Source organism: Coenobita brevimanus, chromosome 78, assembly GCF_032717465.1.
Source record: "Coenobita brevimanus isolate Jiangsu-jjx chromosome 78, ASM3271746v2, whole genome shotgun sequence".
In the NCBI taxonomy this organism is placed as follows: domain Eukaryota; kingdom Metazoa; phylum Arthropoda; class Malacostraca; order Decapoda; family Coenobitidae; genus Coenobita; species Coenobita brevimanus.
Genome location: NC_137031.1, coordinates 41,907,107 through 41,925,250, shown reverse-complemented (window position 1 = coordinate 41,925,250; position 18,144 = coordinate 41,907,107). Strand labels below are relative to the sequence as shown.

Here is an 18,144-nt window from a genome sequence, read left to right as displayed (position 1 = left end):
GAACGACTTTATTTTTTCCCCATCTTATAGTGCTTCATAGTGTATCTCTCTTACTTCATGCCCCCGAGCCAAATAAAAATAAGATACACTTTTTTTTTTTCCATACTGCACAATAATCGTACATTCTATCTTTCTTCCCTTCTTTCATTCTTTCTTTCTTTCTGCCAGATGTTACAAAGGCGTGATTCCAAGACGTTTTCCCTGTTATTCCGCTTCCTTTGTATTATATTTCTTTCTTCCTGGTACAGCTAATGAACTGCTTTAATTAAAGTTAGTTCATTTTCAACTTCCCTCAGAGTTTGTTTCACTTTTGTTACTGAATATAATGGACTGACTCCAGGATTTTTTAGTTCTCTTTTAGGATGCTTCTTCCATACAAAATTCATTAGAAGCAGGTGATATTGAGGAGAAACTTGAAGATACTTTTTTCGTTTTGCTGCACTTCTTTCTTTTCCTCATTCAGCCAGATATTATAGGGGAGTTTCTAGATGTGTGTGTGTGTGTGTGTGTGTGTGTGTGTGTGTTTACAGCGCTTCTTTCATACACTTTTTTCATTCATGACCTCCAAAGAAGAAGACACGTATATTTTTTTTTATTTTTTATTTTTTTCCTCCTAGTGTCCTGCCTCTGGGGTCAAGGGTGTAGGTATGTTATCGCTCTCACATTTTGACCCGTGATCCACTCAGACGTTTTTATGGCACGATGTTTTCCCCTCATGAGTCACTTGGGTGGAGGTACATATGTATTCCTTGTTCATCATCATCATCATCATCATTATCGTCGTCGTCGTCGTCGTCGTCATTTTCGTTATCATCATTATCATTGTCACCTTTCTCCTCCTCCTCCTCCTGCTCCTCCTTATCCTCATCATTACCACCATCATCATCATCATCACCATCATCATCATCATCATTGTGATCGTCATCAGAAAGCCATATAAACAGATTCTCAAGTGAATGTTAAAGTGTAACTTGCAGGAAAAATCGCTAAGGAAGAGGTGTCGCGGAGTTTCCTATGCCACCTAGTATACAAACCTCAGTCTGACGCTCATCATTGTATCCTTATGGCCGTAAATCTTGTGGTAACATTGACCTTCCTTCGTATTCGTCTTCAGGTGATACATTAGTTTCTGTGAGTGTGCTGTTTGTTTTAACGCTGTGAGGTGTGAGGGACAAAGGTAAAGGAAATAGAAGGAAAAGAGACAAATGGTGCACGGTATGTTGTTTAGCCATTTTTTTTTTTTTTTTCCATGATGTAGAAAAAGGGAAAAATATTGTTTAATTCCTAGCTGGGTTTTACTGTCCCTAGGAAAGAAAAAAAAAATATTTGTGTAATGCTTAGCTGGGTTTTAATGTTCCAAGGAAAAAAAATGGTTATGTTGAATGATTACCTGGCCTTAATTGTTGCTGGGAAGTTGAAAAGAGAAAAATATTATTCTTGTGCATTGCTACTTTTTTTTTCTTTTTTCTAGGGTCCTTTGTTTAGCTGTTGCATTTTTTATTTTGTAGCAGGGATTTTGAAGTGTTTCCCATTCAGCCCGAGTATATATTTTTACCATTCTTTCTTTCTTCAGACGGTGTTATTAAGTAAAAAAAAAAAAAAGGTGAATGATCTACGTGTACGGGCTAAAGGGGTTAATGTTGATACGAGCATTTGCTGCCATGTCTGTTAGATCGTGTCTGTTTCTTTGTTAGGTTGTGTGTTTGTCTGTTAGTTCTTGTGTTTGTTAGTTCATGTATTAGGTCATGTGTTTTAGTCGTGTGTTTGTTAGGTAGTACTTGATTGTTAGGTCATGGTCTGTCCCACGTCTGTTAGATCCTGCCTGTTAGTTCGTGCATCTGTTGTCTAGTCTGTTCATTAACCCTTTCAGCACGATGACTACGTATGTATCAAATTCTTGCCACCGGGAGACGATAATACTGAGCTGGGAAGAGCCCGTGTTGCCTGTTTCACTCCGATTTATGCTCTGTTGCGTTATTTTCCATTTCCCTGGCTGAGGCATTTCCGTATCCGTAATTTACAGGTGTATGTGCAATACTAGTCAATTTCGGAGAGAGAGAGAGAGAGAGAGAGAGAGAGAGAGAGAGAGAGACGGTCCACCCATTCTTGTACCTCGTCCCGCCCTCACCCACCCACTTCTTCCCCCGTCACCACCTCCCCCAGACACACCAATATGTCGCCGTAAGAGCCCAATAACTCAGTGTTGGGCGGGTTGCGTAACATACAGACTTTTTCAACTCTGCGCGCTGTGTATCTTCTTCCTTGGATAATCGTGTATACTTTATCGAACCCTAAACTAACAACACAACCTTGATTAACTAACCTGATTTAAACGAACCTGGCCCTGACGATCTAACCCAATTTTAACCTAACGTAATACAACTGTGATAGCCTGAGCCAATTTAGCCGTATCTAACCCCAATTTAATCTAGTCTTAGTCCACCCTTCCAGATCTAACCTTGACAGCCTAACTCAGTCATACTTTACCCAACCTCATGCTTTTGGAGATGGTGGTGATGGGATGGATATAGAGAAGTAGGGTGCTGTCCAGAAAGGCACGAGATCATTCCCAGTCTGGGGCATGGTTAAGTTTGTTGATAAAAACTGCGTGAAAATAACCTTTACTTCTCCTCCTCTAGACCCAGCCACATGTCCTTGAAGCTTCCCCACTATTGCCATCATTACGGTCCTGTATAAGAACGCTAATGTGTATTCAGTATGGACGGAGGGCTTTATCGTTATGCCTGAGACATGTGGGAATTCGTAACACCTTGGAGGGCCGCTGAGCCTAGGGAACGGACCGCCTAGTATGTGCCTAGAAGTGGAAACATAATAAGAAAAATTAACCTAACTCTAACATCGTCCCCTTATCAAAATTCAGCCTTACAGTCAAATTTAACCTCACCTAGACCCACCTGAAGCGGGATTAAAAGCAAACACACGATCGTTTCCCTAACGTAACTCGGAATTATTTGTTAGAGAGAGATGTTCAACACTTACCCCTCCTTGTCCTACATCAACAAGCCTTACAGACGACACATCATCAATAGAAACTTCCTTGTGACTCAGCGTCCTGGAAGAGATAAAATGCCTAACACGAGTGCAGTTGGGATATTTTTCTGCGGGATCCGAGGTGAAAATAGCCCCATAAGTCTGCGTTGGGCGGGATCGTGGGCGGGAGTGGCGGTGAGAGCAGAATGGGTCGTTTGTTTTGGCGGATCGAAGGTAAATACTGAGCGCTTTTGAGACCGTAAGGAAAAATGGAAGAAAGATTGGAATGTTGACGATGACAGATGCTCGAGTTTTTGTTCAGCGTTGGATTCTTGAAGTATTTTCGGATTCATGTGTATTTGTTAGCCAGTAATTTGATTGTTTTTTTCCATTTTATTATTATTACTAATTATTATTATTATTATTATCATCATCATCATCATCATTGTCATTATTATTATTATTATTAGTATTATTATTATTATTTTCTGGAGATTCCTTTTATAGACTGAATGATTCATTGTGGCGTGTCGCGATAGTCTTTCAGTGTTGTTGTTTTTTTTTTTGGTGACAGGTCTTAAGAAAAGAAAGAAAGACTGTTCCATAAAATTGATGTTCATATTTTATTGTTTTTCGGGTTTCTTTTTCTTTTCCTTATTTTTTTTTATTTATTTTATTTATTTATTTTTTTTTGCGAGTCGTAGTGATGGGCCTCAAAAATGGAAGGTGCGAATGTTGTAAATTGCATCTTTCTCTCGCACCGTACTCATTCTTTATTTTAAGGGTTTGTATTTTTTATTTACTTATTGTTACTTATGGGCGATAGTTGGTAAACTGTTCAACTATTCTTTATTTTTGTAGTTTTTGGTGACACCGCAAAAAAAAAAAAAAAAAACGGAATGTTGTCTAAAAGTGATGTTCTTGCTCTGATCGGATTCACTGTGGAGATTTGTGCTGGTTTACATATGTCTATCTATCTGTCTGTCTGTCTATCAGTCTGTCTCTGTCTGTCTGTCTATCTGTCTATCTATCAGTATCTATCCATCTGTCTGTCTGTCTGTCTGTCTATCTATCTGTCAGTCTATCTATCTATCTATATATGTCGTGCTTTTATTTATATATTTATTTTTTCGCGGTGACGTCCATTTACTCTTGTATGATACTTAATATTTTTCGTGACGAACTGTTTTTGGGTACTCGTTATCGGTCATTATTCTTATTATCAATACATATTTATTTTGTTTACTTCTTGTTTTGTCGTGCTCCCTGATCTTTGTTCTTGGCTTGTCGAAGAAAATTATTTTTTCTTTTATGTTTTTCCCCGTCCTTCCCTGGCATCATGGTGGTGACTTGTCGAACTATTTTTTTTTTTTTTTTTTTTTTTTTTACTGTTTTACTCCCTGACGACTCGTTGGATTTTTTTTTTTTTTTTACCCGTTGAACCGTTCTTTCTTTCTTTCTTTCTTTCTTTTTTTTTTTTTGTCCTCCCTGCAAATAAGGGCGACCTGACCCAGAGGTGAAGGATATACGGAGAGAGAGAGAGAGAGAGAGGTTAGTAAGGATAAACTATGATATAATATCCTGAAGAATAATTGCCGTCATATTTTTCCGCTCGTTATGGCTTCCGTCAGTGAAGATAGAGATCATAATTTTTCCACGTATTTTTCACACTGTTTGTTCGTCCACAGGATTATGGGCTATATTCTCGGTGGCACATTTCGCCTTATCTCTTTAAATTTTACAACTTAATATATCGTTCATTGTTGCTAGTGTCATGAGGTTTTATTTTGCGTAAGGAGAGTGCTGAGTTAAGTGTTATTGACGGGGTTAATGAAAGTCCTCCTCTTCCAGTAAATTAGTAAATAAATACAGGTGCGGCTGATGGTTTAATGCTATAATACACTAGTTAGAATTGACGTCCCCGCATTTCGGTCAAGGGTTGGAGTCTCCTACGTGGCTGGTTCGGTCTTCATTCAGGACACACACACACACACACACACACACACACACACACACACACACACACACACACACACACACACACACACACACACACACACACACACACACACACACACACACACACACACACACACACACACACACACACACACACACACACACACACACACACACACACACACACACACACACACACACACACACACACACACACACACACACACACACACACACACACACACACACACACACACACACACACACACACACACACACACACACACACACACACACACACACACACACACACACACACACACACACACACACACACACACACACACACACACACACACACACACACACACACACACACACACACACACACACACACACACACACACACACACACGGCGTCCACAGCTAGATTCAGTGCTCAGTCAGCATCTACACTTGCACCTCCATCCACACACCCACACGCACACCCACACCCACATCCAGGCCCAGACTCACACCCACATCCACACCCACAAAGAATGCCTCCTTCATCAGACAGTAATCCTATGCTTGCGGATCCCACGTAGTTCTTAAGATATTGATCAGGTCATTACCCTGGCTTGACTGCTGCCTTCATCATGGTTGCAGCTGAATAGTAAAAGATTCTCTCTCTCTCTCTCTCTCTCTCTCTCTCGGGGGTGGGAAGCCGATTTGAATATGGAGTACTGCAATACTGGAGTGTTAAAAAAAAAATACAGCAAGTGAGTGTATGTTAGCCAGTGGAGTGGTGTGGGATAGTGTAGATGTGCGTGTAATATGTTGTGTGTGTGTATGTGTGTGTGTGTGTGTGTGTGTGTGTGTGTGTGTGTGTGTGTGTGTTTGAGGCTGGATAAGGTTTAGAATAGTGTGGGTGTAGGTTTGTGATGATGAAGATTAGTGTGGGTGTGGATGTGAGAGAGTAAAGGTGCAGGTTAGTGTCAGTGTAGGTTAGGTTAGTTTTGGTTAGATATGCAGGTTAGTGTGGGTGTAGGTGGATGCTAGTGAATGTGGGTATACGTTAGTGTAAGTGTAGTGTGGGTGTGAGTGCAGGTTAGTGTGGATGTGGGTTAGATTTGATAAGGTGTAGGGTAATGTGGGTGTGGGTATGAGTTAGTGTGGGTGTAGAGAGGGTGTGGTGGGCGTGGGTTTCTGTGGGCGAGTGCGTGCGCCGCCCATCATAACCCACCCTTTCTCTCTCTTTTATCTGGACGTTTTTTTCTTCCATATCATTACTGAGTTTTAGTTCACTGTTGTATGCAGAAAGCGTTCCTCTTCCTCCTAACCTACATAAAACTGTCAAGCGAGGGCCATATCAGTAAGTACCATTGGAGAAAAAGTCCAGCTCCTTCATAGTCTACCTGAGAACAATATAAATAAGCACCTGTGGAAATCAAGTCTAACTTCATCTTTCTTAAGGGTTGCTCCTCAGATCGGTGTAAGGGCAGGAATGAAACATGAAAAGACGCCATCGTACGTGGAGTTAGGGATTATATTTTTACCAGTGTCATTCCCTTCTCTCCTACCTGTTCCTCGTACTCCCTCTCTAGGTCGTCAGTGTGTTGTCTTTAGTACGTAAATGAATATGTAAAAACCTGAGGAACACTTAATATCATCAGTAAACACATGAAGTGAACATACACCCTCACATTTATGCTTCCTGTTACTTTTAGAAATTAAAGATTGTCACTCTTCATTACTACATGCAAGCGGTTGGCCAGGTAATTGAATAAAGCATGGTAGAGTGAGAGGCGTATTGTAAGTAACATTAAAGAGGATGTTTCGGTGCAATAGGCAGAATAAATCGCTTATGAAGAGGCGTTACGAAGTGTCTGAAGTCAGTATTACACACACACACACACACACACACACACACACACACACACACACACACACACACACACACACACACACACACACACACACACACACACACACACACACACACACACACACACACACACACACACACACACACACACACACACGGCGTCCACAGCTAGATTCTCAGTCAGCATCTACACTTGCACCTCCATCCACACGCACACCCACAACCACATCCAGGCCCAGACTCACACCCACATCCACACCCACAAAGAATGCCTCCTTCACCAGACAGTAATCCTATGCTTGCGGATCCCACGTAGTTCTTAAGATATTGATCAGGTCATTACCCTGGCTTGATTTAACCCTCCGAGATGCAGATCACGAAGGCCAAAGATCAAGTTCAGGGTCAAGCCTTGGTGACCATAAGGTATCTGAAGTGTGTGTGTGTGTGTGTGTGTGTGTGTGTGTGTAAGAGAGAGAGAGAGAGAGAGAGAGAGAGAGAGAGAGAGAGTAATGACAGTGGTGCAGTAAATACTTATGGGTGGTCGAAAGGTGTGTGTGTGTGTGTGTGTGTGTGTGTGTGTGTGTGTGTGTGTGTGTGTGTGTGTGTGTGCATGGGTCTGCTTACATGAGTGCGCGTGTCTTTATGCAAGTACGTTTTTGTGCCTGGTTCTGTGTGTTTGTAAAGAATTGTGTATACATGTACGTAATTATGAATGTCCGTTTTATTGTTTGCTTGCGTTGAGCTATGTGGGTACCCTTTATGTGTGTGTGTGTGTGTGTGTGTGTGTGTGTGTGTGTGTGTGTACAGTGACCATCGAGGGCAGCATTACGCTCATAACAGCACTTCCGGAACACCTGAGCATCCGCCCTTATACTTCCGTTGCCACGCCATGCAATCACACAACGCACCTGGGAGGGAAAGAGAGAGAGAGAGAGAGAGAGAGAGATTTGGTGGGCGCTGAAGGAGAATAAGTACAAGATGGAAAAGCTGGAGTTGGCATTGGAAGGATTGGACGTAGGAGAGGTTGGCAGAGGAAAGGACGAGATTTGAATTTGGTGGAAATATTAATTAAATTTAAGTCGGCATAAAAAGCTATCTGAAGTAAAACTAGCGGTTGCGAACGGATTTGGAACTAGCAGAAGTTGATGATAAGCGATGATAAAGTTGCATTTTTGCCTGCTACAACACGTGTGGACACGGTAAAGGTTTGTAAGATACGGGGGGACCTCTAGTTCCCGGGGAAAGGCTGTTAATCCTGTACTCAGAGTCGAACACATAAGAATACCTATTAGCATTTTGTTCATAAATGCAACGTTTACATTCATGATAGTTTTAGTTACCAGTCACTCATTTGTCACGGTTTCCCTGGCTAGGTATGCTGATTTAATGAATGCATTGTGATATGACAGTCAAACACTAATGTATGACCAGTGGTAAACTTTTACTTATATCATCGTTCTTGCGTACACGTAATGCATTCCAATAATTCCCATAGGAAAGCCCAGCCACTCAGCGTGTTATTTAATATAATGTTAATTCCCTTTCAGAACCATGTCATTGTACATGGTATCATAACGAAATATAATACTCACACCAGTTTGTTGTACCATACTATAAATCAAACGGTTCTTCATATTAAGCACTGGTAACTTATATATATATATATATATATATATATATATATATATATATATATATATATATATATATATATATATATATATATATAACGTCTCCAGAACATATTGTAAAAAATAACTAACTTAACTGATACTGAATCCTGGCTCCTCTACACCCCTGTTCCATGTCTGAACTGCCACCATATAGTATACCCTATGAATGATGCCCCGATTGTACGGTAGCTCAAACTCTTCCACATTTTAAGCCTCCATCCTTCCTCTGCGCCCCATGTATGCGTGTGTATGATCTTCCCGCCTCCATAAAACAGGGAGGTGTGGTGGCATGGGCAAAAAGGATTAATGGGTCTTTGTTGCAACCCCCATTACGTCCAGGTCCCATTAAATACGGCCACCCATTTTATCAGCTGGTATCCTTGGCACCACCCCTTTGTCCGTATGGATTTCGTGGCATGAGAGTTTTGTTCCCCTTGTGAATTTTTTCATATTCTGACACCCGTAAATTGAATTAGAATAATTATAAATGAAGTCAGTGGTGTGTGTGTGTGTGTGTGTGTGTGAATTGATATGGAAATTTCGTAATATTTTGAATTAATATTATTCCTGTATATCGGATATCGCAGTTCGGTGTCTTTTCTTTTCTTTCTTTTTACCCCCGGAAACCGTAAGCCACACCGAAAACATGATAGTGATGTCACTGAAGATTGGCAGAAACGTGAGTGGTGAATGTGGACGTCTTGTAATGATATGGATGAATATTGCACTTCATTGCTTTTCTTGGAGTCCGAAGTCTTTTCCTGTCGTTGTAATTCTATTCCTTCTCCAATAACCTACACTGGGATAATGAATTTGACGTCTTTGGACATTGATAGAAATTTCCCTCGTAAATACAGACATCTCATGCTGTTTTAGGTCAGTGTATTGCCTATTGTGTTCTTTTGTATCGTCAAACTTTGTATTTAGTGTATGCATTTTTTTTTTTTCAGTCTGTTCTATGATTTTTCCTTCAAATTATACTGTAGGTATTTGAACTTTTAAGTGTATGTTTGGACAATGATAAGTTATTTGAATATGCATTTTTAGAGTTTAAAATATGTCCAAGTATTTACGAATTTTCTGAGAGAGGAATACATGGAAAAAGTTTGTGGGCCAAAAATAATTGATAGTGAACTTGATTAATTGCCGTTATTATAGTATGGTTAAATAAATATACCAACTTAGTGAACAGTTAACACTACCAAGAGTATCATAATTATAACCATTGCCTCAAAGCTTAATTGTACTCCTCATTTAGGTATAATGGCTTGTTGATATTGATGGCGTCATTCCACCTTCACGATTCCCACGTACGTCCGTGTCCTTGTAGTGAAGAAAAAAAAATCGTATCTAGGGAGCATCGGGAATCGCAGGAGAAGGTGAAAGGTGAAGGGGGTGGGGGAGGTGACAGGAAGTGGTGAGAAGTGATTGAGATGGGATAGGTGTGATACGAGGGTGTGGGAGGTGTAGCGGTGAGAGGTAGGAATGAGGTAGTGATGGGGAGAGGGGAGAAAGGAGTGGTGGGGAGAGGGAGGAGGAAGTGCCGTGTAGGAGAGAGCGAGACGAGAGGTGCGGGGTGTGTGATACGAGGGGGAGAGAGAGATATGAGGTGGACGGGGTGATACGGAATGGGTGTGAGAAGAGGGGGAAAAGTTGAGGGAAGTGATGCGAAGTGGAAGGTAGGGGGTGGAGGGGGGCAGAGTATATGAGGAAGCTGAAAAGTGGAGGGGGGTGGGAATTATAGGGGTAAGGGAGTGATATTAGTGGGTGTGAGAGAGGCGGGAGAGATGAAGATGAGGGGGAAGTGAGTGATGAAATGTGGAGGGCAAGGTGGGAAATGATACTGAGGTAGGGATGGCGAGAGGTGGGGAGGGATGAAGGTGATAAAGTAGAAGGGGACATGATGGGAAATGGTTCGTAATTCCTCGATAACGCTGCAGTGATTATCGGGCTGTCATTAACGAGGGGGACAGGGGGTAATTAGCCCTCACACCGTAGTTAGTGAGCACCTGGACGGCCGCGGCGAGGACGGGGTGGGGCGAGGAAGGGGCGAGGTGAGAGTGAGTGGAGGCAAGAATATGAAGCGAGAACAGGGTAGAACGAGGATAGAAGGAAACGAGGACAGGGTAGGACGAGAACAGAAGAAAATGAGTGCAGGATGTGACGAGGACAGAAGAGAGCGAGGACAGAAGAAAGCGAAGACGGACAAGGACTAGTTAAGATGAGAGGAGATCGTATGGAAACAGAAGATATTGAAAACGAGGACTAAATGCGACAGGAGCAAGTAGAGACGAGGAACAACTGAGGCGAGGACGAGTGGAAACGAGAACGAAACGAGACGAGGACGAGTCGGAATGAGGAAATACTACGCCGAGAACGAAGAAGGGCGAGAGTGAAGGGAAGTTAGAGAAAACGTAAAGAGACCAGGCAAGACGAGGACGAGTGTAGTCGAGAATAAACTGAAACGAGACCAAACCAAGACGAGGACGACCTATAGCAAGGATGGATGTAGTCGAGAGCATGCCAAAGTAAGACGAGGATAAGCTATAGCGAGGACGGTCCGAGTCGAGAACAAGCCAGAACGAGAATGGATTGATACGAGGACGACTTACAGCAAGGATGGGCCGCGTCGAGAACGAGACAAAACGAGATTAGGCGGAGACGAGGACGGCTTTTGTGGCGAGGACGGGTGGGGACAAAAAACAGACCAGACTCTCTTGAAGTTAACCACCAATTCTTACGAGAAAAATCTTTCATACATTGTATTATTGTATTTTGTTGGTCCACGTGTATCGTAAAATAAAAAAAATAAAAAAAGAACGGTACAAAATAAGCGATGTGTGTCAGTAAATTCATGGGCCATTTTCCTCAATAAAAACTAGAAAATTTGACGACATGCTTTGGGTAATTCACGCGCCATTTTCGCCGATAAAAAGCACTGTATTTCGCGACTTGTTTGGGGGGTAACTCGTGTGCAATTATTATTTTTTTTCTTTCTTAACGATCGTTTGTGTGTGGCCAGATTGAGATAAATGGGCCTTTCTCTTCTTTTGTTTGGTGACTTGTGCCTGAGGTATTTCATGCGGTACTCTCCTTAACTGTCGCTTGTGTGTGTGTGTGTGTGTGTGGTTAGAGAGAGAGAGAGAGGGAGGGGGGGAATTAGCATATGCAATCGCCTTATTTGTTAGGGTGTAGGTATTATCCCCGATGTTCAGCAAATTAATGTCCCATCTCCTTTATCTATCTTATCATTCGTAGTGCTTGAAGTCAGTCATATGCCATTTTCTTAGGTGCTCGCTTGTATGTGGCTCGAAACAGATTGAAGATAAATAATTCTCTGTCATCATTGTGTAATCCCCGTAATTTTTGCTAATTTTCGAGTAAGTAAATCCCGTGTGTTATCTTTTCGTGTTGAGAGGAAAGTAAGGCGATTATAATTGAGTTTGTGGAAGTGTTTGTTTCTCTCTTTTATCTTTTTATTGCGAAACTGTGTCCATTTTCGTTGGTTTTCCTGTCACGTTATGTTAGAGGTCATGTACCGTCGTTGACAAAAGTTTGCCTAGAATTCCACTGCGTCTTCTTGACAATTAATCGCTTACCTCCCTGACTCATCATATCAAAGGGAGTGTCTAGAGGCAGAGAAATATACCGTGCCCCTCCCAGGTTAGGAATATTAGCCAGGAGAGGAAAGTGGAAAGTATAATGGGTGGAATATTTATCTTGACTTTTGTCCCAGCTGTGGAACGAGGGACCTGTCAGACCACCCAGGGCCTCTGAAACTAGGAAGGGCTTGAGCGAAAGATGGCGACATTTGCGGAGATTTAGCCGTGATGTGTGCAGATAAAGCTCAACTAGCTGGTTGAGTGAGTTGTGCGACTGTAATTGTGGAGAGCGCTTGAGAAGGGAGGCCCAGCGCTTAGGACAGATCTGGCTTTCTGAAGTCGAGTTTGGGGGGATCTTGGTTATTTCTTTATGTGGTTGCCGTGAACTCGGTGGATTTTTATTTTACGTCTTGACTATGTTGTCTTTCATGTTTATTCTGGGTATAATTGGAGGATTTTGTGTATCTCAAAAAATACTTCTCTTACCGAAGGGATTAAAGACAACTGTTAACCTTTTCACTAAGATGGCGAGTATTTTATCACGATCTTATTACAACCAGACCATTTTATTCAGCCAGGCCCTCGTCATAGTGAAGGGTTTAACTGGCCTTTTTGAGTGAATCCTGGGTTTGTGGTAATTGTGATGATCGCTGGAGAGGTCAGCTAGGTGAATAAATTTTGGCGTTCCGATGGTCAGCTTAGGTACTTTTGCCGTTTCCTCCTCTAGGTGACCCGCGTTCAAGGTACAAGATTTCTTAATACCTTTACTACGAGGGGTCTTTCCAGAGCTGATTAAAATCGTCAAACATCAGTCGTAATAGATTAATAAGGCGTCCTCAGTCTGAAGGAGATATCTGCGAATCTGATAAACATATATTTTCTTATATTTAAAATGGTAATTACAACCTTAGGCAGTTTAATATATAGTCTTTCGTATATCTGTTTTATCCAGACCTTGGTTGTTTTATCGTAAATCTGTTTAGTGTGTTTTATCCAGACCTTGGTTGTTTTATCGTAAATCTGTTTAGTGTGTTTTATCCAGACCTTGGTTGTTTTATCGTAAATCTGTTTAGTGTGTTTTATCCAGACCTTGGTTGTTTTATCGTAAATCTGTTTAGTGTGTTTTATCCAGACCTTGGTTGTTTTATCGTAAATCTGTTTTGTGTGTCCAGAAAGTTTCCTTTCCTTTGAGTATTCCATCCCTCCATATACATTATGTCTTCAGAATTCATAATCTTGTGTGTTAGTTTCCGTTCACATATGCAGTCTGTCCCTTCGTTTGTGGATTTTGTTATTCTGTACATCTCTTCTGTATACCCATTATAATGTTCCATATATCCATTCCACCCTTTCCACTAAAAATAAATGAATAAATAAAAAACAATAGTATTTAAAAAATTGTAACGTGTTATCATGTTCGTCCCTACACCCACTCTCTCCCTCCATATTCAGTTCTTCCATACCCACATTCTGTCTTTCCATGATACCATTCCATCCTTCCCTCCATCCAAAGAACTAATCCAGAATGTGACGTGTTATTGTTTGCCGAGAATATACAAGGTGCAGGTCTGGGCAGTGAGTTATCGGCCCATATATCACTGCATCTGTCTCAGCCCATCCCATAAATCACCCTTGTCGTGGTTTTTCTTCCTCCCTGAGCCGCGTGTGGTGGTGGTGTGGTGGTGTGGTGTGGTCTGTGGTTCCATGGGAGGGCGCAAGGCAGGCCACGGTTGGTCCTCTAGTTGCTGCCCTAGATTGCAATGGCCCCTCTTAACACCTTCAGTCCGGTGACTTATTTTCCATGTTTTTGTTACCTCCAGATGCTTTAATTTATCGTAGGAAGAGTCAAAGAACTTAAAGAACAGTATTTGTATCTAATCCCTTGTAGTCTGAGAAACCTCTTGTAATCTAAATGAAGTCGTTTAGAGATAGTAAAAACAAGTATATTACATCATCAGGCTGATGGGGTTTCCTGTGACACCCTCAGCTCATGTGCCTTACTTCCAGATAAAATTGTTTGGAAATCGCTAGAACAAAATGGTAGAGAAACGACCATGATAGGGTTACACTGATGGCGGGTTTTGTCAGTCTGTTCCACGGACGATTTTATAGAGCTTTACCGTTTCACTAGGAGGGTTAAAAAAATCGTCTGAGTTGGCTGAATTAACATCGAAATGGTATCTTATTGAAGAGGATAATGGAGACGAGGCTAACCCTTTGAGCACTCGGGGCCCATCATAAGCTGAAAGAAATCGTTTGGTGGGGAAAAAATCGTCTGGAGGTGCCAGGAGTGAAACAGAGATGCTGTCGTAATGAAGGGGTGGGCTACTTCACTACAATGACGTGTTTTCATTGGTTTTAGTTGCTGCCACATGTTGATTTAGTTTGAACAGGTATAGTCGAGCAACCTTTCCTCTCTGCCTCAAAATTCACCCCTCCTCCTCCCACCCTCCGTCCCCTTCTCTCTCTCTCCTCCCTCTCCCTCTCTCCCCATGATGGATGTGTGCAAGCCGGTCGCCACAGTACATACATTCTTACGTACACGAACATACATACATACATACATACGTATTTACCCCTTCACTAAAAGAGGTCTGTGTCCCTGTAGTTGAGTGAAATCTTCTGACCGCAGGAAGAATAGCAGAGAAAAACACGACATCGACCTGAAGGGGTTAAGAGAGAGACCTGTACCTGGCGAAAGAGTTACTGTAAGGTGGTGGACCAGGGTATAATGATGGTTTAAATTGCTCAGTGTTTGTTAGCGGCGAGTATTTTTTTTATTTTATTCAATGCAAGGAGGAAGAACTTAAAGGCCAGTCAGCTTATTTTCCTCTGACGGAACCAGGCCACTCCCATAACGTGAATGCTAAGTTTTGGTTACTTGAAATTCAGTGAGCGGTAGTTATGAGGAAGCAGTGAGTCTCCTTGGTTACTGCCTGAATCCGCCCTCCCGTCTGACTACATCTGGCCATCAGTTGAACTCAAGAGGGTTCGGTATCTTTGTCATATGAGGACAAACTGACTCCAGTGTAACAACGTAGACATCACCACCCCCGCCTACCTCCAACCACTCCATGCAAAATGCTGGAGACTATGGTAGTGGTAGTAGTATGGTGGTGGTGGTAATAATAGTGGTAGTGGTGGTGGTGGGTGGTGGTGGTGGTGGTGGTAGTAGTGGTGGCGGTGGTGATGGTAATATTGTTGATGATTTCACTACATCTCGAGATATATACCTAATGTCAGACTCCGAATTTTCCCAACCAGAATTTAACAAAACCCAGCCAAGGCTACTCACGATTTGTTATATCCCCGACAACGTGCACATTTGCAAGGCAAAAATCAAAGTAAATATTGGTGAAAAATTCTGAATATAATAGCATGGGTCGTGTGTGTGTGTGTGTGTGTGTGTGTGTGTGTGTGTGTGTGGTATTTCATGGACGCGTGATTTGAATATTCCACGTAGCCATAAGGAAGCCCAAGAATTTCCCCAAACGTCCTTGGCGCTGACTTGTGAATTGCTTTTTCGTGGGGACGAGTAAAAAAGAAAAAAAAAAAAAAGGGAAGGGGTGGGTTTTGGTGGTTAAGGATGGAGAGAGAGAGAGAGAGAGAGAGAGAGAGAGAGAGAGAGAGTTAACTAGCTAAGACTGAGGGTAACAGAACGAACATGAACAGATCATCAGAGCATCACACACCCAACACTACACCCACTCCATTGTTTACTATTTTTACACTCCATTCTTCAGTACACCTGTCCAGTCCTTCACTCTTCCTCGCCCTCTTTGTTGGTACCATTCATTTTCTCTTTGTGGTATTGTATCGTTGTGTATGTATATCCATGTACCTGTGTATTTGCTACTCATTAGCCCACTTCTTACTAAACCTGCCATGTATCATCCTGCCTCTTGACCTTGCTATCCTTTCTATTCTCGTATCATTGTGTCCTTATGTCTGTGTATCTATGTATCCGCTTATTTACAGCCTGTCTTAAGAGTCCACCCCTTCACTAAGCCTGTTAGATGTATCAGTATTTTCTCCGTGCCTTTGCTTTTCGCTCCATTCTTATATCATTGTGTCCTTGCATCCTCGGCGTCTTATTTACTATTTGTCTTTGGCTTTCAGATTCCACTCCCCACCTTCCCTGTCCCCTGTATGACTTATATTGATCTCTGCTATCATTGTTATTCACTTCTTTCATTGTGTCTTAATTTTCTTCTTTCTTTGTTTCATATTATCCTTGTGTCTTTTTTATTTACTAAGCATCAGCAAACCCACGCATCAGATACACCTGTCCTGTCCATCACTCTCTCGTGTCTTGTGGCTGTGTTTGTGGAAATTGTAGTTGGATCATTTTGTGTGTGTGTGTGTGTGTGTGTGTGTGTGTGTGTGTGGTCGTGTCAGTGTAGAAAAATTTATGGGTGTGTGTGGTTGAGGCTTGCTATGCTTGAGTGCTTGTATAAACGGCCTATTATCCACGGAGGCTAATCCCAATTCCTAATCTCCAAGCCAAAGAGATTTATATGTTTGTTTACTGCAGTTAACTAGCGAACAATTGTATCGAGAGTTTACGACTGTTCCTCATTAACAGCGTAAGGGAGACGGCATTAGATTTTATTTTTAAACTTTGGTTGCAAGATTATTATTGGATCTTGCAGTGAATTATGGAGAAAGTTGTTGAATTTGTTGCTGTAATTTAAAGATGATATTGTAGTTCTTTTGATGTTCATTTTTTTTTTCTTGTTTTCTTTTCTTGTAAATATTGTAAATTTCTCTCTCTCTCTCTCTCTCTCTCGTTTGTTTTCTTTTCTTGTAAATATTGTAAATTTCTCTCTCTCTCTCTCTCTCTCTCTCTCTCTCTCTCTCTCTCTCTCTCTCTCTCTCTCTCTCTCGTTTTCCAGATTCCGAAACTGCGTGACCTCTAACATAATGTATGTAAACGTCACAAAGGGAGGGTCACGGTGCCAGGGGAGGGTCATGTTGCCAGGGGATGGTCACAGTGGCAGGGGAGGGTCACGGTGCCAGGGGAGGGTCACAATGGCAGGGGAGGGTCACAATGGCAGGGGAGGGTCACGGTGCCAGGGGATGGTCACAGTGCCAGGGGAGGGTCACGGTGCCAGGGAAGGGTCACAGTGGCAGGGGAGGGTCACGGTGCCAGGGGAGGGTCACAGTGGCAGGGGAGGGTCACAGTGCCAGGGGAGGGTCACGGTGCCAGGGGAGGGTCACAGTGTCAGGGGAGAGTCACAGTGTCAGGGGAGGGTCACGGTGGCAGAGAAGGGTCACAGTGCCAGGGGAGGGTCACGGTGCCAGGGGATGGTCACAGTGGCAGGGAAGGGTCACAGTGGCAGGGGAGGGTCACAGTGCCAGGGAAGGGTCACAGTGCCAGGAGAGGGTCACAGTGGCAGGGGAGGGTCACGGTGCCAGGGGAGGGTCACAGTGCCAGGGGAGGGTCACGGTGGCAGGGGAGGGTCACGGTGGCAGGGGAGGGTCACGGTGCCAGGGGAGGGTCACAAAAAATACCAAGAAAATATTAACAGTTTTGAGTGCCACGTTGCTGAGAGAGGGACACAGTGGAAGACTACAGTACCAGGGGAAGTCAAGGCCTAATAGCAAGATCGGGTCACATTACAGCCCATCTCGTGACCCATTTGCCTGTCCTGTCCTGTGGTGAAGCTGGGCGTATGTAGCGAACCATCCAACCATACCGGAACTGTAGCACCCACCACTCCACCCTCCTGCCTGCCTCGCCTGAGCATTTTGTCACCATAATTTGACCCTTTTGTCGCCGGGCAGTAAGGGCGAGGCGGGGCCGGTCGTCGATAGGGAGGTGTGAGGGTGTGGGATGAGTGGGAGGGGAGGGATGGTGGTATGAGTGGGTGGGGGGGTTATGGACTGGGTGGGGTGGGTAGGAGGGGAGGTATGGGTGTCGGGTGGGGTGGTGACTGTGAGGGGCGGGTGCTGCTGACACTGGCTGGTTTTGCGTTGGTTTGATCAGCTCGCCTCCCCACATCCCTCTCCCTCGCATACCTGGCCGGATTATTGTGTCACTTCTCTGGTG

The 18,144-nt window shown here is 43.0% G+C and overlaps 1 protein-coding gene across 1 annotated transcript in view; it reads left to right on the top strand.

The window, feature by feature from the left end:
- Positions 1-17,693, top strand: part of LOC145408815 (uncharacterized) — a 152,613-nt gene extending 134,920 nt beyond the window's left edge. Inside the window, exon 7 of the mRNA XM_080279460.1 lies at positions 17,037-17,693. Coding sequence (XP_080135586.1) covers positions 17,037-17,693 — 657 coding nt within the window. The remainder of the gene's footprint in view (positions 1-17,036) is intronic.
- Positions 17,694-18,144: the final 451 nt, after the last annotated feature.